General features: G+C 47.4%; 2 protein-coding genes across 4 annotated transcripts in view; one reads left to right on the top strand and one right to left on the bottom strand.

Annotated features, from left to right (window-relative positions):
- CHDH (choline dehydrogenase) overlaps positions 1-6,856 on the bottom strand; it is a 31,557-nt gene extending 24,701 nt beyond the window's left edge. The window contains exons 1-2 of one of the 2 annotated variants that reach the window (XM_025375482.1): positions 6,546-6,856; positions 450-520 (exon numbers count right to left, since the gene is read on the bottom strand). The gene's annotated coding sequence lies outside the window, so the exon portion shown is untranslated. Of the gene's footprint in view, positions 1-449; positions 521-6,284 lie in introns of both variants that reach the window. The other variant, XM_025375483.1, reaches the window with a different exon arrangement.
- Positions 6,857-7,018: 162 nt separating this feature from the next.
- IL17RB (interleukin 17 receptor B) lies at positions 7,019-27,007 on the top strand. 2 transcript variants are annotated; one of them, XM_025376137.1, is made up of 11 exons: positions 7,019-7,111; positions 9,167-9,191; positions 10,163-10,303; positions 12,493-12,620; positions 13,364-13,490; positions 15,595-15,642; positions 17,136-17,278; positions 17,911-17,985; positions 18,997-19,096; positions 20,405-20,503; positions 25,953-27,007. In XM_025376137.1, the coding sequence occupies exons 1-11, from the start codon at positions 7,052-7,054 to the stop codon at positions 26,513-26,515; spliced, it is 1,509 nt and encodes a 502-aa protein (XP_025231922.1). In that variant the 5' UTR covers positions 7,019-7,051; the 3' UTR covers positions 26,516-27,007. The 2 variants fall into 2 exon arrangements, with proteins under 2 accessions (XP_025231922.1, XP_025231923.1); XM_025376138.1 differs by lacking the exon at positions 15,595-15,642.

Raw genomic sequence — 27,007 nt, 5'->3', positions numbered from 1 at the left:
CGTACCCCAGCCTGGATGACAGAGAAAGACCTTGTCTCAAAAAAAAAAAGCTATCTAGGATTTGGCTTACAGTCACCCCGGCGATTAGTGGGACATACAAAACAGGACCCCCACGAGGTGATGCTAACAAAGTTATGTGATGAGAACACAAAATTCCCATCTCCATCATCTCTTCTGGCTAATTTTATATAGGTTTCAAATCTTCCATGATAAAAAGGATTTTTGTAGTTGTTGTTTGTTTGAAATCTCAGATCCCACTAGAGAAGTGAGGAAAAGCAGAAAGGTGGGAGCATTTCTGTGGCACAGGGCCTGGTGGACGGCGAGGGATTTCCAACGATTCCCCAGAAGTTTGGGGTGTTCTGCAAATGCTCATTGCCAGCTTCCTTTTTCAAGTAAACTTTTAACCCGTTTTTTTTTTTTTTTTGAAATCTCAGTTAAAAAATACCCACCTCACATGCAGAAGTGACAGGATACGGTGCACTCTGTGACCAGGGCTGGCCTACGCACTCTTTGTGATTGTCTGAGAAAGATAAGTACAGAATCAAAAGTCAGAGGGTAGAAACGTTTACAGTTTTATCATTTGACACAGCAACCTCATGTCTGTCGAGTCTAATAAGCAGATAACGGGCTTATCTTTTTATATATCTTCAATCTTCTTATAACAATTTTCATCATATTTTAAAAATTGGCCCATGAAAGATTAACATTTTAAAAACAATCCTCTAGTCTTTCACCATGGAGAGTTTGAGAAGCACTGTTATGGACCAGACATGGATCCCCTGGAGACCCCAGATCCGTCAGCTTAGGAGGTTGGCCAGAGACACCAGGACAAAGCTTCTCTTCCCACCATCTTCTGTGCTGACTCCAGTGCTTCCTATAAACGCATCACAGGCGCTGCAAAGCCTGTTTGATTTTCTGCGCTCATTGGCACACTTCCACGCCAGTACAAGCAGAGCCACTTCCAGCAGATACCTCTGTTGCCCAGGCTGGAGTGCAGTGGCAGGATCATAGCTCACTGCAAGGTCCAGGTTGTGTGCTGGGTGCCCCTGCTGGTCAAAGCACCTTGGCCAGCCATGGTTAGCCAGCCAATTTTCACATACATGCCCACTGCTGTTTCCCCTTCAAACTTCTGGATGGGTTTAACCGCAGAGGGTCCTCAGATTGCAAGGTGAGCGTTTGAAAAACTGACTGCTTCTTTGTATCAACTGGAAATCACTCTATCACTAAAATACCGAAATAAATCAGGAGCTGGGGCTAGTGTAAGACATCAACCTGCACCCATGGCCCCAGGTTTCTAGTGTGCTCCTGAAAATGGTATCACTGTTCTAACTATGATACACACACACACACAAATCACAAATATAAGGTTATAAAATAAACTCACAGGCTGGGTGCAGTGGCTCACGCCTGTAATCCCAGCACTTTGGGAGACCGAGGCAGGCGGATCACCTGAGGTCAGGAGTTGGAGACCAGCCTGGCCAACATAGTGAAACCCCATCTCTACTGAAAATACAAAAATTAGCCAGGCGTGGTGTTTGGCGCCTGTAGTCCCAGCTACTCAGGAGGCTGAGGCAGGAGAATCACTTGAACCCAGGAGGTAGCGGCTGCAGTGAGCGGAGATCACACCATTGCACTCCAGCCTGGGCGACAGGAGCGAAACTCTGTCTCAAAAATAAATAATAAATAAATGAATGAATAAACAAACTAAACTCACATGAATATGCAATGTCACCTGTGTCAGTTTCATGCATTGGTGTTCCATGTTCAAGTTTTACTACATTGAAAGAGAATTGAAAGTGGCTGGTAGTCAAGATCCTTAGGTTGCAGTCTCCACTCTGCTCACTCGTGGTTAGCATCCACAGGCCTTAGTTTCCTCATCTATGAAATGAAAACGCAACCACTCATTTCATAGGTTTTGTTGAGGGCCAAGAGCTAAAAATACATTTCAAAGAATTAAAAGGACCAGGTGCAGTGGCTCATGCCTGTAATCCTAGCACTTTGGGAGGCCAAGGCAGGAGGATTGCTTGAGGCCAGAAGTTCAATATCAGCCTCGGTAACATGGCAAGACTCCATTTCTAAACAATAAAAATAAAAAAAGAAAGAAAAAGTCAGGCATGGTGGTGTGCTGATGTGCACCTGTAGTCCCAGCTACTTGGGAGGCTGAGGCAGGAGGATTGCTTGAACCCAGTGAGCTATGATTGCACCACTGCACTCTGGCCTTGGCAACAGAACAACACTCTGTCTCAAAAAAAAAAAAAAAAAGGAAAGAAAAGAAAAACAAAGCACAAAGCTAAAAGCAAACCACGTAGTGATTTTATCATATTCACAGCATGGCCTGAGTTTCATCCTCCCTCTTCTTACATAGCCTCACTCATCTTGTTTCTTCCTCCATAAAGTGTGGAATGTGATGCTATATCTATGACCAATAATATTATTAATAACAAATACATTCAAGTATCATGGATCAAAAAATATACCACCAATCCTGTTGCATGTGCCCAACATAGGGCCCAACGTAGGTTGACAGGGTGGTCCTCCCTGCGGCCCTGTGAGGCTAATTTCATCACCCCTGTTTACAGATGGAGCTTTGAGAGAACAACAGTTCCTGCCTCCTCTGCATTCCAGGCTTTCTTTGAGACCCCAGTGTGATAACAACAATGTGAAAATCAATGCAAGTACCCAGGAGACAAGGCACAGGGACCACAGCCATGAACAGAACACATGTATGTGACTTCAAGGGGTTTCTCCTAGGAACCAGGACGAGTGGGATTAAAGCTGAGTTAACACCTGGCCTGAGTCTGTGGGCTTTTCTGGGTCAGCCCCTCCTACTACAGCAGAGAAAATGCGGTTTGGTAGCCCTGCTGGGAACAGAGGGGTGCATGCCCTCCGTGTGGCTTCAGGGTCTTTCCCTCAAAGCAGGCATTAAAGTTGACCAAGCTTAACCACCTGGAGCAGAACATGGGGTTGAGGGAGCACCGATGCCAGGAGTGCTCCTAACAGCTCCTCTCCCAGCTCAGGCTCACCACCAGAGTCCCTGGGAGACAGCCAGTATGTGCCAGAAACGGCTCACTCTTCACGAGACAATGAATCCACTGTTGACCAGCCAGGGCTTTGATTAATATTTGCAAAAGAATGAAGTGGAAAATTCCACCTGTGTGGGTGGAAGCTGGACCCGCGGGACATGTCAACAACCCTGATGGCCTTGTTCTCCCAGGGATGGATCAGGCAAAGAAGCAAAGGTCTGAATAACAATGACAGAATCTGGGGATTACCGTGATTCTTGGGTCCTAGGGAATTTTCCTTTTTTTTTTTTTTTTTTGGTTCTGCCTCTCCTACCCCTAAATTTACACAGCACTCTTAAATCCTTCAACTTGTTTCCTATTTGCTGTTTCTTCTGTGTTTCCTAACAGCCCTGCTGGGGAGGCAGAACTGATGTCAGTCCCATGTTACAGATGGAGAAACTGAGGTTCCAAAAGACCAAGAGCCTCACTCAAGGCCAACAGATGGTGAATGAGTCACAGAACCAGGTGGTCTGGAAGCCAGGCATCTCACTACACCGTGGCTGCACAGAGCCTGTCCCTAGGGTCTGGGTCAGGGCCATGGGTACTTGACCCAGTGATCTTCCAGGCTCTGGCAGAGGCCCTGACTTTTGCTCTGCCTGTGAAGCAAGAGGAGGAAGTTCAAACCAGCTCCCCTGGGTGGGCAGTCACAGGCACTGGCCTTGGAGGAAAGTAGGTGTTAATTTATTCATCCATTCAAGCATTTAATGAGCACCTAGAAAGCCACCCCTTCCCCCACCCCACCTCCCCCCAACCCCCAGCCCCTCCGCACAAGAAGGCACACTGTCTGGTCACTCTTTCAGAAACCCAGACCTAGCAGAATTTATGACTGAAGGGAGAAGGTCAGAAAATCTCCAAAGGTCGCTTCTCTCATAGACTCAAATCACTTCATCGCTCCTATCACCACCCCATTTTACAGAAAAGGAAACTACTCTGAGAAGAGCAGTGACTTGCCAGAGCCTCTAGTTCAAAAAGCCACAAAGTTATCAGGCTTAGGCACCCAAATAAATTGTGTCCCTTCCAGCAGGCCACCTGGGACCTCTCATGCAGGACTACTTGAGGCATGGCCTTCTGAGCCAGCAGGGCAGGGGGCAGGGGAACCCCCCAGGGGACAGGCGGACACACCCTGTTTGCCCACCTCAACCTCCAGTTGTGGCTGCAGGGCCTGTCACACCCTCTCCTCCACTCCACAGCCCCAACTATGGAACTGAACTAGGTTTCACCCCATCCCTAAGCCCCAGGGGGCCAGGGCAGTGTCATCCTGAACCCAGGACAGCAGGAAAGCCACTTGGGCTGTGTCTTGGGTCTGCCTGGCAGCTCCTGCCTGAGTACTCCTCCTTCTTACTCACAGCTCAGCCACCTCCAGACCACCCTCACCTGACACTTCTTCCCCTGGAGAAAGAACCTCGGCCCTTCTCTTTTTACAAAACCACCTCCCCTTTCCTCTTGCCAAGGCTACCTGTGACTGCCACCAACCAGCCTCAGTGCCCTTGGTCTCTCTGCCCCATCTGACCCCATGAGTTCCTCCCTCACTACTGGGCATTCCTGCTGCAGCCCCTCCTAGACCTCCCCATCTCCTCCGGCAAGCCCTCCTCCCCAGGGCTCTATCCTCCTCTCCTCTCCACTGCCCCCTGAGAAAGTCTGACTGACGAACCCTGTCTCCAGGCCTAACCTCTGCACCCCTGGTTGTCTCAAAGCCCGTGTGCCAAACACCACCAAGCTCACCACAGCAGGGCCTGCCCTGGCACACAGCTGAAAAGCCAGCACAGCCCAGAGCCTGGCCCACAGTACAGAATCAGATACGGAATGAACGCATGTTAGTGAACGGCTGCCTGCTCCTTCGTCTCAGAGGGACGAGCCCTCTACTTGCCCTGCAGAGCCACCCAGGTGGCCTTTGTAAAACTGAAAATTGATGACCATCTAAGCCTGTACCATTATTCCTCAGCACCATGGGACAAAGTTCACAATCTTTTTTTTTTTTTTTTTTTGAGACGGAGTCTCGCTCTGTGGCCCAGGCTGGAGTGCAGTGGCCGGATCTCAGCTCACTGCAAGCTCCGCCTTCCAGGTTTACGCCATTCTCCTGCCTCAGCCTCCCGAGTAGCTGGGACTACAGGCGCCCGCCACCTCGCCCGGCTAGTTTTCTGTAGTTTTTAGTAGAGACGGGGTTTCACCGTGTTAGCCAGAATGGTCTCGATCTCCTGACCTCGTGATCCACCCGTCTCGGCCTCCCAAAGTGCTGGGATTACAGGCTTGAGCCACCGCGCCCGGCCAAAGTTCACAATCGTGAGCTTGCAGACCAGGCTGTTTTCAGCTGAGCTTCCGCAGCAGGGCGGGCACTTGTGTCCTTGAAAATACTTCTCACTGCACTCATCCTCACTCCAGGAGTACCCATCAGCCAGCACCCATGTGTCGTGCACCTTTGCACCCAGCACGTATTTGCTGAACAGGAAGATGACTATGAGAGCTGAAAATGTTCTCAGGGGCCACAGGGCCCAAAGCAACTCAGAGAGGTGGAATGAGGGGCTCAGGGTGGCCCAGCCCCAGGCAGGGGTGCGGCCACAACCTCAACTGAGTTCCTTGGTCAGGAACCGGAGCAATTCTCTGAAAATGCTACCTGCAACTCCACACGTATGCATGCCAGAGCCCAAACCTCTGGCTGATCCCCAGTCCATGCAAGCCCTAACCCAGCTGGCAGGGGGGCCAGGCCTGGCACACAAGTAGGGCCTCAGCTAAAACAGCTGCTTGACTCAGTACAACCTCTCACCAGCTAACAACACATCCCTAAGTTCCATACCCCTCTCTAGGACTCCGTCTTCTCATTTGTAGAATGGAGCTAATTCTGCCTACAAGTTTAAATGGCCCTGAGTTGGTCACCACAACCCTGTCGTTTGCAAACCGAGGTGGCTGAAGCAGCAGTTCCAGCCTCTGTGGCTCCACTGTTAGCCCAGCTGATCTTTGTGAACTTTCCCCCAAACCACTGTGTCTCAAAGGATGGTCCCTGGGCCACCCACCCACGAATTACGGGGGCGTGGGTGGAGGCTCGTTAAATGCAGATCCCGGGCCTGACCCGGACCTGCCGTCTGGATCTCATTTTAGGCGGTGCTCAAAGATCCCGGGCCAGGGAAATTTGAGAAGCGCAGCTCCAAATCGCCAGTGCTGACGGCTTCCGCTTTGGGAGCCCCAGGTGCTGCTGTCCGAACTCACTTGGTGGAAACAGACATTTACCAGAAAGCCTGGGGTCGGGCAGCGGGCACTCCTACCGCTCTCACACCGCGTAGCTGAAAGAACTTGCTCCCTCAAAGGAGTCAGTGAGCTCCGGCAGTCCGCGTTCCACCCATTTCGCTTCGCGGGGCGGGGCGATTGTGTAAAGCGGGCCCGGGTCTCGGCGTCCAGCCCGGCCCCAAACCTCCGGCCCCCAGGCCTCTCCGGGCTCCCGGCCCGGCGGCGCTGCTGTGGGGTCGTCCGGGCGCGTCCGCGGCTACTCACCCGGGGCGACTCGGCCGAGGGCCCGACAGTCGAGGCCAGAGCGTGAGGAGCGGGTGGCCGCGGCCCGGCCCCTGTCCCGCGGCACTTTAACCGGCGGCGCCGGGGCCCCGCGCGCTCTCCGTGTCCGGAAGGGGCACGCGGCCGTTCCGACCAGGTCGGCCCCAGGGCGGCGAGGCTAGCTGGGCTCCGGCGGGGGGGCGCGCAGCCCGAGGGCGGGTGCAGCAGGGGCACCTGGCTTACTGCACGCACGTGTGCGCGGGGGCCGCCGCGCGCCGCGGCTGCCGGCGCTCCGCCTGCGCTCGGACTCGGCCCATTCCTCCGAGTCCCGGCAGGCGAGGGCGCTGCGACCTGCCCCAGCCTGGGAGGGGGCCAGCGGGCCCGCCCTCTGTCAGGGTGGCTGGACTGGGTCCGCGCTGCAAGAGGCGGAGCCGAGAAGGGGCGGCCCCGGAGCGCCGGGATAAGCGCGCAGCGTGCTGGTAGCCTGGATCCAGCGCAGTGGTCCGGCGATGTCGCTCGTGCTGCTGACCCTGGCCGCGCTGTGCAGGAGCGCCGTACCCCGAGAGCCGGTAAGCCCCCTCCAGCACCCCTTACCCCATCTCCCGGCACTCGAGCCTAGATCCTGACGTCGTCTGACCCGCCACTTCAGGCTGTCCCGAAGGCGTGCGCGGACCGCCGGCTCGAGGGGCATGCCTGCACCCTCGGGGGCAGCCCCGGACATTGGCGTCAGGCTGCTTGAGTCAGGGGAGTGGGAATCAGACAGACCCGGTCTCAGATGCCCCCTGTACTGTTGGTTCTGTCATTTCTGCTCACCAAACTCCAAGTCCTGAACGGTAAAACGAAGGGCAGTACCGAACCCACCAGGGTCTCTTAAGGAATAACGACATGGCCTGCAATTAGCGGCGAAGGGCCTGGCACGTAGTCAGCACTCGTTATTGTTACTTGGGGTCTGCTCACCTGTTGGGCACAAGAACTGTTTCTCCATTAGCACCCCCTCCCTTTTTGGCCATATTGATTGCCATGTTCATTCGTGAAGACAGTTTCCTTTCTTCCCCAGTGCCCTGAATGATCGAGGGAATCTTCTGGGTCACTGAAGATAAAACAGTTCATCCCCCAAATAACCTTTGAAATGATACCCCTGCCCTCTTAGAATAGCATATAGCATCAAGCTCCGTAGTCACCTGCTGGTGGACAAACCCCATTCACCGTTTCCTGATGTCTCCAGCTCCTGTCCTTCCCCTCTGTGTCACTTCAGAAGCCCCCTTGACTTTTTGCACTGCAGGGAAGAATTCATCCCTTTTGCTGTAGTTGCTACAAGGCCAACAATTTGAGCTTGGTAGCATTTAGGGTTGTTGCTTGGCTGGTCTCACCGGCCCTTTGATAAGAACTCAGCTCCTGGTATGATGGCTTATTTGTTTAAAATAATAATAATAATAATAATAATAATAATAATAATAATAAAGTCTGGCCGGGTGCAGTGGCTCACGCCTGTAATCCCAGCACTTTGGGGGGCTGAGGCAGCTGGATTGCCTGAGGTCAGGAGTTCAGGACCAGCCTGGCTAACATGGTGAAGCCCTGTCTCTACTGAAAATACAAAAAATAGCTGGGCATGGTGGTAGGCGTCTGTAATCCCAGCTACTCAGGAGGCTGAGGCAGGAGAATCACTTGAACCTGGGAGCTGGAGGTTGCAGTGAGCCGAGATCTGCGCCACTGCACTCCAGCCTGGGCGACAAAGTGAGACTCTGTCTCAAAAAAAGAAAAAAAAAATCTGATGATATCCCTTAGAGTTCATTTTTTTAAAGATGAATAAATTATTGACAATTTTGCCCAAACTCAAGTCACTCAAACCATCAAAAGTCTTAGGAGGTCTTAGAAGGTGTTTGGAAATGTAGATGCTCCGTAGGGTGTTCCAGAGCTGCTGGACATATCACAATGAGTCTTGTCATTTGAGCTTGCTGCTGGCTAAAGCCTCAGTATTTTAGGTTGAGTAATTTATTCCAGAACCAAAGCACAAATTATTTTTTCTTATGAAAAAACATGAGCAGCTAACTTCAAACGATTTAGTACGAGCCTTTCTTGAACACAAATAATTGCTTATGGTTTCTTTAATTGCTCAGTGAGTCCTTTTGTGTTAGAAGGGGAATATTTTAAAGAACCTGAGGAAAGTACCCTGGACTGCATTCAGAGCTTGCTTTTGTTCATCTCCTTAGCATAGCTACTCCTTAACCTGGGGTAGCCCAGTAAATACTCCAGGCCATCCTAAAATCCTAGAGTTAAACATTAGAGTGTGAAGGGGCCTCACATCGGTCCCAAGTCATCCCCTGCTTGCAGCAGGGAAGGCTGACATCCAGAGATGGATGGAGACCCACCTCTGGTCTTCAAGTGAGGTTTTGCACTGGCTTTGGGATCAGGTATACTGATGGCTAATCCATGGCCCATCATAGCCTACAGTGGCGCAGCTTAGTTTCCCCCTAAGCTGTGAAGCAGAACCAGTTCATCTTTTATTGAAAGTTTGTCACTTGTATATGCATGTAAGGGGAAAATGGTGTTCTACCTAATTTGGCAAAGGAGAGCTTGTGGTTTGCCGGCTTCAACATGACGCTTGGTTTTCTTCTCTCCCACAGACCGTTCAGTGTGGCTCTGAAACTGGTAGGTACATTAGAGAATGGGTATTTGGGGCTTTACATTGTAAGCACAGCTGGACTTTTAGGAGGCCTAATATAGGCAATAGGTCATTGAAGACTAGGCACAGGGTGAACCATTGCTTTATTGGCTGTTGCAGACGAAGTCTCTGTCTGCTTAAAGCAGAACTCTGGGGCTCTGTGGGAATGAAGACGTGTTTCAGACAGGCTCGCCTCCTGGCCAGTCAGGGTAGGACTTGCCATATAAGGTGGAAAGTGATGCCTGCCACTTTACAGAGGAAGATCGAGGGCGTGAAAGGCAGGTCACTTAGAGTTGGGACCAAGAAGCAAATGTTTCATAGGAGAGCGGGAATTTGAGATGGTGACATTTGAAGAATGGGTAGGCTTCTGCCCAAAAAATGTGAGTGGGGAGAGTGAGCTGGAGGAGAGATGGCACCAGCAAAGGTTAGGAGGTGGGAAAGGGGGGGTTGTGTGGGCCAACTGCCTGGAATCCAGGGGCGAGGCCTGAGGAAGGCAGGGCTGACTCTAATAAACATGTCAAATACACTAAATATATACATATGTACATACACAGGCACCTGGAGTGGTCCCAAGTGCTCCATAGGTGGAGGCCAGGAGGCTGAGAGTACTTCTCTTAGAGCAACATTATCTCAGCTATAAATCAACCAGCACTAAGAAACATTTGGCCTTAGCAGGAAGAACTGAGGAATTGTGTCGGGCGTGGTGGCTTATACCTATAATCCCAGCATTTTGGGAGGCTGAGGCGGGAGGATCATTTGAGGCCAGGAGTTTGAGATCATTTTAGGCAACAGAGTGAGACCCCACCTTTACAAAAAAACAATTTTTTTAATTAAAAAAAAAAAAAGAAGTGAGGAATTGTGAATGGGGGAAGGTTTGGGGTGAGTCACTGAGAGGAGATGGCATGGCATCAGATTGGGCCAGGAAGGAGAGTGTCATGGAAGTCTTGCCTTTTCCCAGGGCCGTCTCCAGAGTGGATGCTACAACATGATCTAACCCCTGGAGACTTGAGGGACCTCCGAGTAGAACCTGTTAAAACTAGTGTTGCAACAGGGGACTATTCAATTTTGATGAATGTAAGCTGGGTACTCCGGGCAGATGGTAAGTTTGCATCTATGAGAGATAAGGCCCAAAATGTCTGCTAAATCAGAAATGTGCAGGCTATAGGAACCATTAATTCCCCTCCTAGGCATAACCAACAGAAATACATGCATACATGCACCAAAAGCCACATACTAGGATGATCTAGTAACACTACTCATAACAGGCAACATTAGAAAGGACTCAAATGCCCAACGGTAGAAAGGAATCACCAAATAAATTCCGTTACAGCAACAAGAATGAATGATCTGTAACTACATATAACAATATGGATGAATGTCACAAACATAAGAAGGCAGATTCAAAAGAGTTTGTACATTTGTATCTGTGTGCATGCCTGCAGGCATACATGCCATATGATCCCATTTACAGAAAGTGCCAAACAGACAAAACCAATCTACTGGTTAGAAGTCAGGAGAGTGGCCAGGAGTGGTGGCTCACGCCTGTAATCCCAGCACTTTGGGAGGCCGAGGTTGGTGGATCACTTGAGGCCGGGAGTTTGAGACCAGCCTGGCCAACATGGCAAAACCCCGTCTCTACTAAAAATACAAAAATTAGCCAGGTGTGGTGTTGTGCACCTGTAATCCCAGCTACTCGGGAGGCTGAGGCACGAGAATCGCTTGAACCCAGGAGGTAGAGGTTGCAGTGAGCTGAGATCACACCACTGCACTCCAGCCTGGGCAACAGAGTGAAACTCCGTCTCAAAAAAAACAAAAAAACCCAAAAAACCAGGTGCAGTGGCTCACACCTGTAATCCCAGTACTCTGGGAGGCCAAGGTGGGTAGATTACTTGAGGTCAGGAGTTCAAGACCAGCCTGGCCAACATGGTGAAACTCCGTCTCTACTAAAAATACAAAAAATTAGGCAGGCATGGTGGCACATGCCTATAATACCAGCTACTTTGGAGGCTGAGGCAGGAGAATAACTTGAACCCAGGAGGTGGAGGTTGCAGTGAGTCAAGACTGCACCATTGCACTCCAGCCTAGGTGACAGACTGTCTCAAAAAAAAAAAAAAAAGTCAGCATAGTGGTTCCTGCTGGGGTAGGAGTGACTGAAAGGAAGCGCGAGGGGCACACCTGAGGGAGTTTCTTAACCTGCATACTGGTTGCATGAGTGTCCTGATGCAGCAAGTGGTACACTTATGATCTGTGTACTTTTCTGTGTATGTACTTCATGGAAGAAGATAAGGTAAGGCCTGAGATGATTTCCCCCACTCTACTCCTGTTTAGGGAAAGCACTGGCTTAGATAGATTACTTTTCTACTTCCCAGATGATGTCATGAAGCTTTTGGCATTTCCCCAAGATTACGCTGCAAGGCACCATGTGAGTTCTTTCAATGAGCTACTCCTGGGATCCTAATGCCCATCCTTTTGGTTTCCATCTGCTAAATTCAGATTGGAAAAAAGTGTACCCAGTCAAGAATCCATGAGTACCAGGCACAGAGAGAGGAGTCACCTACAGTCTCCACCCAGGAGGATTCAGAGGGGTAGGGGAAGCAGACACAGGCACAATGTCAGGGGAGTCCCAGAAGGAAGCTATGCTTCATCTGAGTGGGATAGGGTGAGAGAAGCGGGAAAGGGGCCCTGGTGAGGTTGCTTTAGGTGAGATGCGGCCATAAGCGTTTGGGCCCTTACCTGGCACAGAGTGAGCTTTTTGTCAGCTATGGGTATAAGCTGTGATGCATGAGTGAGTTGGGCTTTAAAGGAGTGAGACTTGAAGAGGTAGATAATGGGAGGAAAGGACCTTCAGGGAGAAGAATCAGCATGTATAAAGGTGCAGTCGGAACAGGTGTGGTTTGGTGATGACACTCTTGGAGGGTCTTCGTGGGTCTCCCTGAGGCCAGCCTGTTCCTCTTAAGAGAGACCCAGAATAGTGCAGAGCGATAGCCACCTTTGCAGGCATCCTATGAAATTCAAGCTGACCTGTGAGGAGGAGGGAGCTTGGGCTTTGGCATCTGAATTCATATCTGCTGCTTGCTGATGAGCTTTGTAAGTTTAAGCAGAGCTCCCTGAAACTTCCTAAGACTCACGAACCCCATCTATAAACTGGAGACAGTGGTGCCTACCTTTCAGTACTATTGTGAATATGAACTGAGACATAAAGTAAAGTGTGCTAGTAAAGTATCTAGTATCAAGTCAGCCACACAGCAAGTGCTAAATAAACCAATGCCCTCTTGCCTATCTCGGCAGCCAGCATCCGCTTGTTGAAGGCTACCAAGATTTGTGTGACGGGCAAAAGCAACTTCCAGTCCTACAGCTGTGTGAGGTGCAATTACACGGAGGCCTTCCAGACTCAGACCAGACCCTCAGGTGGTAAAGTAAGCATTTTTTGTTTTTTGGTTTGTTTTTTGAGATAGGATCTTGTTCTGTCACCCAGGCTGGAGTGCAGTGGTGCGATCATGGCTCACTGTGACCTCAATCTCCTGGGCTCAAGCGATCCTTCTACCTCAGCCTCCCAAGCAGCTGGGACTACAGGCATGAGCCACCAGACCTGGTTAATTTTTGTAGTTTTTGTAGAGAGGGGTTTCACTGTGTTGCTGGTCTTGAATTCCTGGGCTCAAGCGATCTGCCTGCCTCAGCCTCCCAAAGTGCTGGGATTACAGGTATGAGCCACTGCATCCGGCCATAGGCACTTTTATGTATTTGGCTAATTGTTGCTGAAAGCTAGGCCCTTTGTTTGGGAAGCATGGATGATGTGCTGCTCACACAGGCTAGTAAATAGCTATGACTCAGAGCTTAGAGCAAGATCCCTTGGTTCAAATCCCATTTTCGGCTACTTCTCTGTTTTGTGCCTTTGGTAAGTCAGCATCTCTGGGCCTCAGTTTTTCCCTCCCAGCCGAGGGAAGAGAACTGGATTTAAATTAGATCCTGGCTTTAAAACTTTATACTTCTCTGATTCTGTAAATTGTGTAGTGCTCATTCCCTAAGTAGGCATTGGTTGGAGACCCAAGTTTTCACAGAATAAGTAATGAAATACAAACTAAAAGGGCAACACACTAAGGTATACTGTTTCTGTATTGCAGTGTTTTGGGAATTGAGAGTTCCTTGCTTTGCCTTTCAGTGGACGTTTTCCTACATCGGCTTCCCTGTAGAGCTGAACACAGTCTATTTCATTGGGGCCCATAATATTCCTAATGCAAATATGAATGAAGATGGCCCTTCCATGTCTGTGAATTTCACCTCACCAGGTAAACTTTTTCACTCGTTTATTATTCTTTGTCTTGCTGGGATGCCTGCTTTGGGATATGTACAGAGAGAGCCCAGGGAACCCTGGATAAGGCTTTTGGCCTTGCTAAGTCTCAGTTCCCTTATCTAAAGCATGGACACAGTAGTAACCGTACTTTACCCACAGAGCAGAGAGGATAAAGTCAGGTAAAATGTAGAGAAAAGCCTATTCCTGTGTGCCAGGCACTGTGCTGAATACTTGACATGCATCATCTCACTTAAGCATCCCAGCAACCCCAAGGTTGGGATAGCTGCATTTTACAGATGAAGAAACTGAGAGGTGAAGTCACTTTCCCTGGGTTATACACACAGTAAAAGTGAAGCTGACATTCACACTCTGGTCCTTCTAAACCAATGCAGCTGAGCCACTCTTTATATCACTGATGCAAAATGTTTGTTCATTCCAATCTCAGCTTTCTAGGATGGGCTGCCTATGGCTGGGCCTCTGAGGATCCACAGACTCCAGTTGGCTTGTCCCCGAGCTGTCCATGAGAGGCAGGGTGGTCCCGAGTTGGATGCTGGGGCCTTGCCCCAGCTCTGTGACACAGGACCAGTTCTCTGGTACGACAGCTGCAATGTCACACACAGGGATGTGATGAGGATAAGACAGGATGGTGTGTGTGAAGGGTCCGTCTGAGCCGAGTCACCCTTTCCATACCCCCATCCTGTCATCTGTCACAGGCAAGGCATCAAAGCCAAACGGGTGATTTCCAATTCACTGCTGGTCTTGGAGATTGTGGTCCAGGGTGTTTTTGCTGCTGCACCATTTACTACACGTGGTTTCCAGCTTTCTTGATGAGAGCAAACCTCATTTTGTTTTCAAATAAGCTTTTTTATTTTGGAATTGTTTTATTATGTATTTATTTATTTATTTTTTAGATGGAGTTTCACTCTTGTCACCCAGGCTGTAGTGCAATGGCACCATCTCAGTTCACTGCACCCTCTGCCTCTTGGGTTTAAGTGATTCTCCTGCCTCAGCCTCCCGAGAAGCTGGGATTACAGGCATGAGCCACCACGCCCAGCTAATGTTTGTATTTTTAGTTGAGACGGGGTTTCACCATGATGGCCAGTCTAGTCTCGAACTCCTGACCTCGCGTGATCTGCCCACCTTGGCCTCCCAAAGTGCTGGGATTACAGGAGTGAGCCACCGTGCCCAGCCTTATTTTGGAATAATTTTAGATTTACAGAAAAGTTGCAAAGATAGTACAAAGAGTTTCCATATACCTCTCACCCAGCTTCTCCTATTATTAGCATCTTATATTACCATGATACATTTGTCAAAACTAAGAAACCAACGTTAGTACATGTCTGTTAACTAGACTCCAGACTTTATTTGGATTTCACCTGCTTTTTCATGAATGTCCTCTTTCTGTTCCAGTTGCAGTTAGTCCCTGTGTGTCTCTCCTCTGGTCTGTAACAGTTTCTTAGTCTTTGTTTTTCAGAATCTTGATGGTCTTGAGTTCTGACCAGGCATCCTGTAGAATGTCCCCCAGTTTGGGTTTGTCTCATGATTAGACAGGGAATTCATATCACAGAGGTGCTGGGCCCTTCTTATCGCATCCCATCAGGGGTGCATGGCACCCACATGACACCAGGCTGGGGGTCACCATCAACACTAGATTGATGTGGGGCCTGCCAGGCTTCTCCATGTAAATCTACTGGTTTTCCCAACTCTCGTTTTTGGAAACAAGTCACTAATTCTACCCCACCCGGGGGTGAGGGTATGGGAGTATTAGTCTTCATGTCCTACAAGGGGCAGCGTCTACAGATATTACCAAATGTCATTTTCAAATGATGGATGGTTTTCGAGTCTTCTCTTAGGGATCAAAGACACTGTTCTGATAAAGGCTGTATTTAAATTAGACCCTGGTTATCACGTCATGGGCAGATGTTCTCCTGTTTAACAGTAAAATGTTAGAGCCCCATTTGAATTTGCCATCTTACATGTGGAGTTTTGGCAATTTGTTACAGGTGTGGCATGTGTATGTGGGTGTGCACTTGTTGGCAAAGGGGGTGGGGCAGAGATAGCTTTTTCTAAAATGTAAAAACTTTCATTCAAATTTACAGGCTGCCTAGACCACATAATGAAATATAAAAAAAAGTGTGTCAAGGCCGGTAAGTAAATACAGCATTTGCTTTTTTTATTTGAAGAAACTTGTAACTTGAGGCAGCACAGCTCTCATCTTTGCACAGATGAAGAAACTGAGCCCTAGGGGAGAGTCGCATATCCAAGGCACCCCCGACGGTGGCGACAGAAGCACCTAGGGCTCCTGATCTCCAGCAAGCACTTTGCCCGCTGAGTGGAGCAGCCTGTCCAGAAAGGGGTAGACCCTTAGTACATTTACATAGTGGAGCAACAGTCACAAAGAACCACCCCCACCCCCTTGGGTAACAACATTTTAGCCCAAGTGGCTCAGCAGCACCAAAGGCTCTTCCTGATTGACTGGAGTCCTATGAGCCCTTCCACCAGCTCAGACACCAGCACTGTCCACCTGTGGCCATGGGGACCCTAAGAACCTTCTGTTTGGATTAGCAAACATTCAAGGTGGGAGTGTGAGTTCGCTGAAGGACTGGCCCACAAGTATGCTCTCAACTTGTGTCCTCAAAGAGGATCACTTTTCACAGGCTAGTGAATTTTACCCCTTGAATTTTGTAATAATCCCCTGTAGGATTATCAGTCCCTAGTGCCCACTTTCCAAGGGTTTGTGTAAATTTCTGAGTAACATAGTGTTGGAAAGCTAATGAGGCTAGTGGTATTTGGATCAGTCCAGAACTTTTAGGCACCCTTCACTGCACAAGGCATCCCTGGTACCCTGTCAGACAGCTGTGCATGCTGTCCTTGCTATAAGGCGGATTTGGACGCTGGGCTTCCCACCGAGGGTACAGGGAACACTGCAGGTGTGAGGAGGTCAGAGGGCCTTGAAGTCAGTCCTGGACCTGAATTCCTAAAGACAGTTCTGAGCCAGGGCCTGAAATGGTCTCCTCGGTGGAGAAGGTAATTTCTGCTATTATACATTGTGTTCCTGGAAATCAACCCAGTCCTTATTTGCAAGTCGCACGAATGAAATGACTTTTTCTGCCAGAGCAGACCTATCAGGGTATATCCTCTAAGCTATGAACCATTTCCTTCTTTCTTTGCATCTAGTGAAGCTGGCAGAATGGTCTGATGGATGAAGCTCCTGGAACACAAAATATTCTAGTGGTTATAGTCCTGATCGTGAATTCACTTGCTCTATAATTTTAGACATGTTTTCTAACCCGTGGCTCCTTCTCCCCATCCTGGGAAGGAGAAAATACTGACCCTATCCCTTAACTCAAAAGAGAGGTTGAAAACAGCAGTGAGTACAGAACTAGTCCATGCCTCCCACCACACTCAGTCCAGGGAAGCTTTTTTAGCAAAGCAGCGACGTACGGATCCCCAAACTGTCTTGGGCAGCAAGTGCTTTGAGACTCTGGAAACAGTGATAAAAAGTTCACTGTGTAGCAGCGTCCCTGTCTCTCGGACATTGTTCCTGAGAACTTGGATTCGTTTCCATAAAGCCCTGTGGGGAACTTAAATGAGGGAAGAGTTAGCAAGTTCATCTACATGGTTCTCTCTCAACTCATAGGAAGCCTGTGGGATCCGAACATCACTGCTTGTAAGAAGAATGAGGAGACGGTAGAAGTGAACTTCACAACCAGTCCCCTGGGAAATAGATACATGGCTCTTATCCAACACAGCACCATCATCGGGTTTTCTCAGGTGTCTGAGGTACTTTTTCTCTTCATCCCCTTCACCTCGCCCTCCAGCTTTCCTTAGTGCCTTGAAGGAAAATGGGGACAGTATTGTCCAAATGTGCTGGGCTACTTTGATGAATTCAACAGATAAAAACAAATCCCTGTGGGCATCCTGAGAGATGTCACTGTGAACCTCCAGCCACAGAAAGAAAGAAGTCTCCGAAGCAGGAAATGGGCTCTTCTTTACACACGGTCTAGTGAAAGGAGTCCTTTTGGGAAGCAAAGCTGCTTTGCTGGAAGCCTTCAATCTACTCACTCCTGTGCCTCGTAATTCTTTTTTTGCGGGGCGGAGGTTGACACAGGGTCTCACTGTCTCCCAGGCTGGAATGCAGTGGCACAATCACAGCTTACTGCAGCCTCCACCTTCCGGGCTCAAGTGATCCTCCCACCTCAGCCTCCCCAGGTAGTTGGGACTAAAGGCACATGCCACCATGCCGAGCTAATTTTTTCATTTTTAGTAGAGACGGGGTTTCACCATGTTGCCCAGGCTGGTCTCGAACTCCTGGGCCCAAGCCATCTGCCTGCCTCGGCCTCCCAAAGTGTTGGGATTACAGGCGTGAGCCCGTGCGCCCGGCACCTCATAATTCTTGACTCTGTCTCTCTTAGCCACACCAGAACAAACAAACGCGAGCTTCAGTGGTGATTCCAGTGACTGAGGAAAGTGAAGGTGCTATGGTGCAGGTAAAGTTCAGTGAGCTGCTCTGGGGAGGGAAGGGGCATAGAAGAGTTCCACCATTCATTGCTTTTAAGGATGCGTTCTCTCTTGTCAAATGCACTTCTGCCAGCAGACACGAGTTAAGTGGCGTTCATGGGGGCTCTCTCGCTGCAGCCTCCACAGGGCTGAGGTCAGGAGGCCGACGTGGCAGTCGTGGTCCCTTTTGCTTGTATTAATGGCTGCTGACCTTCCAAAGCACCTTTTATTTCCATTTTCTGTCACAGACACTCAGCACTCAGGGATAGCAGTACCATTTTACTTTCCCAAGCCTTTAACTGCAAGATGAAGCTGCAAAGGGTTTGAAATGGGAAGGTTTGAGTTCCAGGAAGTGTATGAACTCTGGAGAGGGGCTGCCAGTCCTCTCTGGGCCACAGAGGACCCAGCTGAACACAGGAAGTTGGAGCAGTAGGTGCTCCTTCACCTCTCAGTACATCTCTTTCAACTCTAGTTTTTGAGGTGGGGACACAGGAGGTCCAAAGAGTAAGGAGCTTCCGTGCTTCATTCCCTGGAATAAAAAGTGCTCAGACAGGCCAGAGGGGGCAGGCACCAGCCAGGATATGACGGCTGCTACCCTTTTCTGGAGAACCATATACTTCCCTGACTACAGGGACTTGCAAGTCCTAAAGCACTGGCTGAAGGAAGCCAACAGGATCGCTGCTGCTCCTTTTTTCTAGAGGAAATGTTTATCTATGTGGTAAGATATGACCTAGCCCTTTTAGATAAGGGAACTGGTATATTAGTAACATGTACAAAGTTTAGGTTCAGACCCCAGGAGTCTTGGGCATGTGGGTCTTGGGTCACTGGTTTTGACTTTAGGGCTTTGTTACAGGTATGTGACCAAGGGGAAAATGTGCGTGACAACACTAGAGGTAGGGGTGAAGCCAGAAAGAAGGGAAGTTTTGGTGGAAGTAGGAGTCATGGTGAGATTTAGCTCTGATGCATGGTGTAAACTTTCTGAGCCTCTTGTTTTTCCTCAGCTGACTCCGTATTTTCCTACTTGTGGCAGCGACTGCATCCGACATAAAGGAACGGTTGTGCTCTGCCCACAAACAGGCGTCCCTTTCCCTCTGGATAACAGTAAGTGCCCAGTCACTTCAACCAGATGATCAAAGTGGCTCAGGACACACAGTCACGGCCCCCACTCAGTATGTGGAAGGGTGTGTGTGTGGGTAGTGCAAGGGGTCCCTGCCTGTGTACACTGAACTGAGGTGCAGAGAAAGCTAACAGTGCTGTCCCAGAGAACCTAGAATCTGAGTAAGAACAGGTTTTATTTGTAAAACCACTCATGACTCTTTATAAAGCAGGATACACAAAAGGGAAAAAAAAATACATGGTGCAAAATGGATGTTCTGAGTGCCACAAGGATCTGCTGAAAAACGTCAAAGGTGTACGATGACTGGGTATATATGAGAATGAATATTTCACCATATTCTGATTCTCTTACCAGTCTCCGTGGCCCAGGATAAGCTGTTGGTGTGGTCACACGGCCAACATTTGGATAACAAATGAGGAATAATGGCACCACCTCACTGGTGCCTGAGAACAGCATGTTTCTGAAAATGTCTCTGGAGTTAGAGATGTGTTAGCTTTTTCATTACAGATGGAGAAATACAATGTTTACACCACAGACCAGGGGTGGGGTCAAAAGTTGGAAGGCGTCATTAGACTCAGCCAAATGAAGTGAAGACAACCCAGGTGCCTGGCAGTCTTGACTTGTGCGTGGGCAAAGCCTTACAGATTCCTGGGCACTCTGTGCCTGAGCTTACCTGATGTTCCTGTGAGGCGGGTGGCACTACCCTCCATGTATGTCAGTCTAACAAGATGACCTGTAAAAATGCCATCTATACGTGCTACGTATGTAAGCAGTTGTACCGAGAATAACATTAATTCCTTAAAGAACAAAAAAAAAACTGGACAGAAACCCTAGTTCCTACTGTGAAAATGCCTGTGCATATCAGGAGAAAGCCAGAGATTTTAGGACTGTTCTTAACATCCTAGGTCCCATATCCCTTTTGAGACTCTAATGCAAGACCTGCACACTCTAGGGAAAAAGATATGATTGGCAGACTCTCTAAAGAGCTTCTGACTGATGGCTTTAAAGGGATCTAAACCTCTACAAAGTGGCTGGGCACGATGACGCATGCCTGTAATCCCAGCTACTTGGGAGGCTGAGGCAGCATTGCTTGAACCTGGGAGGCAGAGGCTGCAGTGAGCTGAAACTGTGCCACTGCACTCCAACCTGGGCAGCAGAGCGAGACTCTGTCTCAAAACTAAAAAATAATAAAAAATAAATAAACCTCTACAAAGTATACAAAGTCTTAGTTTTTCAATAAGAGATACGTGTGGATTTGTTTTCCAAAGGTGAATAAGCTTTGTTTTCTCCAGACAGAAGCAAGCGGGGAGGCTGGCTGCCTCTCCTCCTGCCGTCTCTGCTGGTGGCCACATGGGTGCTGGTGGCAGGGATCTATCTAATGTGGAGGCACGGTAAGGGTTATAATTCTTTAAAGACATCCTCATAAGGAAATAACATTTTGAATTTTTTTTAAAAGAAGATTCCTCTGGAGGCAATCACATGTTGGCATTTCCCGGAGTTAGATAGCATTTATGTAATACCTTCAAGTGCTCCTACGGAGACTGATACGAGCATCACTGGATCACACATGCCAGGTGAAAGTAGAGTCAGGAATTCCAGATCTTCTGACTGTCCCATTTTTACCATTGATCCATCTACCAGTACTGAAATGCGCAAAAGATGGCTGATAACAAATTACACTTTACTTGTGATGGTTACTCTATGCTAGTTCCTGTTTTTTAGAAAACAGTTCTTCTGAGGTGTAAGAAAAGTTTTCGCTTGGATTCATACACAGTTGACCCTTGAACAACAGGTTTGGACTGCACAGAGCCACTTACACCTGGATTTTTCCAATACATACACTGGAAAATTTTTTGGAGATTTGTATCAACTTGAAAAAAAACTCAGATGAATTTATTTTTCAATTAAAATATTGAAAGAAATTAAGAAAAAGGTATGTCATCAATGCAGAAAATGTATGCAGATCCTAGTCTACTTTATAATTTGCTACCATACCAATAGTTAACTATTTTAACTATTAAAAGTTAAAAATTTATCCAAACTTAAACACACACATACCAACTGTACACAGCACCATTCACAGTTGAGAGAAACATAAGCATAAAGATATGGTATTAAATCGTAACTGCATACCATTAACTGCAGTGCACACTGTCCTGCTGTTAATAATTTCCTAGCCACCTCCTGTTGCTACTGCGGTGAGCTCAAGTGTTGCGAGTATCCACTTAAAACACCATGTGATGCTAATCATCTCCAAACGAGCAGTTTGTCTCTCCAGTAAATTACATATCACAGTAGAAAGTATCTCCAGTGGTTCTCTTGTATTTTTCGTGTTTAGTGCAATATTGTAAACCTTTAATAACACCTTAGGACCCATACCAAGTGCCACTAGTAATGCTGGAAGTGCTCCCAAGAAACAACATCATGAAAAAAAGAAAAAAAACCTTTTTTTTTCCACTACAAGAAAAAAGCCAAATTGCTTGATATGTACCATAAATTGAGGGTCTGTAGCTGTGATTGGTCACCATTTCAAGATAAATGAATCCAGCATAAGGACCATAGTGAAAAAAGAAAAAAATTAATGAAGCCATCACTATAGCTACACCAGCAGGCACGAAAACCTTGCACATTTTGCAGAATACCTTTTAATCCTGTATTGAAAATGTAGCTTTTATGTGGGTGCAGGATTGCTATAAGGCGTAACTGTAGACTCAAATATGATTTGAGAAAAAGCAAAGTCATTATATGACAACTTAAAGCAAAAGGAAGGTGAAGCATCTAAAGCTGGAGAATTTAATGCCACTAAAGGATGGTTTGATAATTTTAAAAAGTGTGTTGGCTTAAAAACTGTCAAGATAACAGGAGAAGCAGCTTCTGCTGACCAAGAGGCAGCATATGAGTTCCCAGATGCCATTAAGAAAATCACTGAGGAGAAAGGATACCTGCCTGAACAGGTTTTCGGTGCAGATGAAAGTGTCCTCTTCTGGGAAAAAAATGCTACAAAGGACATTGATTAGTAAGGAAGAGAAGCATGCATCAGGATTTAAGGCAGGAAGGGACAGGCTAACTGGACTGCTTTGTGCAAATGCGGCTGGGTTTATGATCAGGACTGGCCTTATCTATAAAGCTGCTAACCCCCTGGCCTTGAAGGGAAAAGATAAACACCAGCTGCCAATCTTTTGATTGTACAATAAGGAGGCCTGGACATTGAGAAAACTTTTTTCTGGATTGGTTCCAATGATGCTTTGTCCCTATAGTCACAAGTACCTTCCCAGGAAAGGATTGCCTTTTAAAGTTCTTTTGATATTGCACAATGCCCCCAGCCACCCAGAACCCCACGAGTTCAACACCAAAGTCCTCAGAGTGGTCTCCTTGCCCCCAAACACATCATCATTTGGCCCCTAGATTGGGAGCCATAAGGACCTTCAAGGCTTATTACACACAGTACTTTATGGAAAGGATTGTCAACACTATGGAAGAGAACCCCAACAGAGAGAACAACATGGAAGTCTGGAAGGATTCCATCACTGAAGATGCCATCATTGTGACAGAACAAGCCATGAAAGCCATCAAGCCCGAAACAATAAATTCCTGCAAGAGAAAACTGTCCAGATGATGTGCATGACTTCACAGGATTTACAACACAGCCAATCAAGGAAATCACGAAAGAGATTGTAGATGTGGCAAAAAAGGTGGGGGGTGAAGGGTTTCAAGATGTGGATCTCGGAGAAATTCAAGAGCTAACAGATAACCACACTAGAGGAACGAAGAGAAGAGCAGCAGCGCCAGAAAACAAATTGACATTAAACAATCTCACAGGTTTCTGATCAGTCAAGACTGCTTTTCACTTATTTTATAACACAGACCCTTCTATGATACAAGCATTAAACCTAAAGCAAATGGTGGAGGAAGGATTGGTACCAATACAAATATTTTTAGAAAAATGAAAAAGCAAAAAGTCAGAAATGATGATGTATTTCTGTAGTTACACTGAGGCGCCCACCTCTCCAGCCTCGTCTTCCACCTCTTCTGCCTCTACCACCCCTAAGTCAGCAAGACTAACCCCGTTCTCCTCTTCCTAGTCAGCCTACTCAACTTGAAGATGGCAAGGATAAAGACCTTTCTGATGGTCCACTTCCATTTAATGAATTAGTAAATATCTTTTCGCCTCATGATTTTCTTCCTTTTTTTTCTCTAGCTTAATTATAATACAGCACATAATACATATAACATGCAAAATATGTGTTAATTGGCTGTTTGTGTTACTGGCAAGGCTTCCAATCAACAGTAGGCTATTAGAAGTTAAGTTGTGGGAAAATCAAAGGTTATAGGAGATTTTCAACTGTATGCAGGGTCAGTGCCACTCCCCGCCATGTTGTTCAAGGGTCAGCTGTACTCTCTAAGGACTTTACCAGCTTTAAAACATGGAGTATTTGAATACAGAAACCAGAGCATTTACATACTCTGCTCGAGGCAGAGCTATTAAAAAAACTTCTCCTCCTCTTCTCCATACCTAGAAAAGGAAATACAAATGCATCCTTTGAGTCATTTGTGATGTTGTAACTAGAATGAGATTAACTCCATGCTCTAAGCTAAGAAAGCCACGGGGCACTTGGACCTCAGGAATACTTACAACATTTAGGGATGCTGTCTGACCTGTATTCATTATAGTAGTTTCAAACATGGTTTCTGTTTTATAGCACCATATAGGGCAGAATTCCAGGTAAGTTCCAGGGGCTGAAAAGGGGTGCCACTTAACTTTGGGAACTGTAAAGAAACTACTACCTGCAGGTAGAAGACAGTACAAGCAACTACTGAATTGCAATTTTGACCCAACTCAAAATGTGAAGTGCAGAGGCAAAGTGTCCCTGTTCATATACAGCACTAAAAGTACTGAGGTTACAATCACCCAACTCAAACAAAGTATCCTTTTTTTTTTTTTTTTCCCCTTGTTCTTGAGACAGGGTCTCACTCTGTTGCCCAGGCTGGAGTGGAATGGCATGATCTTGGCTCACTGCAACCTCCGCCTCCTGGGCTCAAGTGATCCTCCCACCTTAGCCTCCTGAGTAGCTGGGACCACAGGTGCATGCCATCAAGCCCAGCTAATTTTTGTACTTTTTGTAGAGATGGAGTTTCGCCATGTTGCCCTGGCTGGTCTGGAACTCCTGGACTCAAGTGATCTACCAGCCTTGGCTTCTCAAAGTGCTGGGATTACTGGTGTGAGCCACCAAACCTGGCCAACAAAATATCTTAAACCTAAAGTTTCTATGAATTTATTTGAAAAGAGAAGGCGGTCGGGCGTGGTGGCTCAAGCCGGTAATCCCAGCACTTTGGGAGGCCGAGATGGGCGGATCACGAGGTCAGGAGATCGAGATCATCCTGGCCTAACACAGTGAAACCCCGTCTCTACTAAAAAGTACAAAAAACGAGCCGGGGCGAGGTGGCGAGCGCGTGTAGTCCCAGCTACTCAGGAGGCCGAGGCAGAAGAATGGCGTAAACCCGGGAGGCGGAGCTTGCAGTGAGCCAAGATTGTGCCACTGCACTCCAGCCTGGGCAACAGAGCGAGACTCCATCTCAAAAAAAAAAAAAAAAAAAAGAGAAGGCTTGGTTGAGAGGATTGTTTTAGTGAGAGGGACTTAGAAAATACTGCTTTTAAAATAAGTGTGGGGAAAAGAGAGAGAGATCAGACTGTTACTGTGTCTATATAGAAAGAAGTAGACATAAGAGACTCCATTTTGTCCTGTATTTGAGATGCTGTTAATCTGTGACCCTACCCCCAACCTTGTCCTTGCAAGAGACACGTGCTGTGGTGACTCAAGGTTTAAGGGATTTTGGGCTGTGCAGGGCGTGCTTTGTTAAACAAGTGCCTGAAGGCAGTATGCTTGTGAAAAGTCATCACCATTCTCTTAATCTCAAATTCCCAGGGACACATACACTGCCAAAGGTCGCACACTGCCAAAGGTCACAGGGACCTCTGCCTAGGAAGGCTAGGTATTGTCCAAGGTTTCTCCCCATGTGATAGTCTGAAATATGGCCTCGTGGGAAGGGAAAGACCTGATGGTCCCCAAGCCTGACACCCGTGAAGGGTCTGTGCTGAGGACTAGTATAAGAGGAAAGAAGGCCTCTTGGCAGTTGAGATAGAGAAAAGCATCTGTCTCCTGCCCGTCCCTGGGCAATGGAACATCTCGGTGTAAAACCTTACTGTATGTTCTGTTTACTGAGAAAGGAGAAAACCGCCTTAGGGCTGAAGGTGGGACGTGCTAGCGGCAATGCTGCTCTTTATGCACTAAAAAGGTTTATGGAGATGTTTGCATATGCGTATCAAGGCATATCCTTATTCAATGTCACAGAGATCTTTATTCATATGTCTTACTGCTGACCTCCCTACCATGATCCTATTATCCCGCCACTTCCCTTTTTCTAAGATGGTAAAGATAATGATCAATAAATACTGAGGGAACTCAGAGACCAGTGCTGGCGTGGGTCCTCTGTATGCTGAGCGCCAGTCCCCTGGGCCCACTTTTTCTTTCCCTATACTTTGTCTCTGTGTCTCATTTCTTTTCTTAAGTCTCTCGTTCCACCTAACGAGAAACGCCCACAGGTGTGGAGGGGCAGGCCACCCCTTCAAATAAGGTTTAAAAAGTTAAGGTTTAAGCATCAGTGTGTTTCAGGTGATGTGTTCAAAAGGAACATCAGGATGTTTTTCCTTGCTGTCACTAACGAGGCCCTTGGTGCTCAGCTGACATTCTCTAACAAGGGTTCATTTGTCAGGGATGGTTTACAGAGTGAAAGCCTGCTGTTTACTGTTCACAGATAACAAATGCTTTTCTCCCCTGACAGAAAGGAACAAGATGACTTCCTTTTCTACCACCACACTACTGCCCCCCATTAAGGTTCTTGTGGTTTACCCATCTGAAATATGTTTCCATCACACAATTTGTTACTTCACTGAATTTCTTCAAAACCATTGCAGAAGTGAGGTCATCCTTGAAAAGTGGCAGAAAAAGAAAATAGCAGAGATGGGTCCAGTGCAGTGGCTTGCCACTCAAAAGAAGGCAGCAGACAAAGTTGTCTTCCTTCTTTCCAATGACGTCAACAGTGTTTGCGATGGTACCTGTGCCAAGAGTGAGGGCAGTCCCAGTGAGAACTCTCAAGACCTCTTCCCCCTTGCCTTTAACCTTTTCTGCAGTGATCTAAGAAGCCAGACTCATCTGCACAAATATGTGGTGGTCTACTTTAGAGAGACTGATACCAAAGACAATTATAATGCTCTCAGTGTCTGCCCCAAGTACCACCTCATGAAGGATGCCACTGCTTTCTGTGCAGAACTTCTCCACGTCAAGCAGCAGATGTCAGCAGGAAAAAGATCACAAGCCTGCCACAATGGCTGCTGCTCCTTGTAGCCCACCCATGAGAAGCAAGAGACCTTAAAGGCTTCCTACCCCACCAATTACAAGGAAAAAACGTGTGATAATCCTGAAGCTTACTATGCAGCCTACAAATAGCCTTAGTAATTAAAACATTTTATGCCAATAAAATTTTCAAATACTGCTAACTAATGTAGCATTAACTAAAGAAACTACATTTACAACTTCAAAGCTAGATTAGTTTTATACATAGAAATCAATTAGTTTTAATTGAAAACTATAACCATTTTGATAATGCAACAATAAAGTATCTTCCAGCCAAACATCTAGTCTTGCATAGTCCATGCATTGCAATGTACACAGAACTGTTTAGCTAATATTCTACGTTTAATTAATGAATACCGAATCTAAGAACCCCTCACTGGTTCACTCAATAGCATCTTAGGTGAAAAACTTTCTATTACGTGCAAAAAATCATGGTTTTTAAGATAACAAAAGTAGGCAATAAACAAGCTGAACCCACCTTTA

This window comes from Theropithecus gelada, chromosome 2 (genome assembly GCF_003255815.1).
Source record: "Theropithecus gelada isolate Dixy chromosome 2, Tgel_1.0, whole genome shotgun sequence".
Taxonomy (NCBI): domain Eukaryota; kingdom Metazoa; phylum Chordata; class Mammalia; order Primates; family Cercopithecidae; genus Theropithecus; species Theropithecus gelada.
Note: the sequence above shows the minus strand (reverse complement) of the source record. Positions and strands in the feature narration are given on the sequence as shown.

Bases quoted from the DNA above. Each gene is read 5' to 3' on its own strand.
- IL17RB (XM_025376137.1), top strand. From the start codon at position 7,052: ATGTCGCTCGTGCTGCTGACCCTGGCCGCGCTGTGCAGGAGCGCCGTA. The intron at 7,112-9,166 runs GTAAGCCCCCTC...TCTCTCCCACAG, and splicing joins GCGCCGTACCCCGAGAGCCG to ACCGTTCAGTGTGGCTCTGA. The intron at 17,986-18,996 runs GTAAAGTTCAGT...GTTTTTCCTCAG, and splicing joins GTGAAGGTGCTATGGTGCAG to CTGACTCCGTATTTTCCTAC.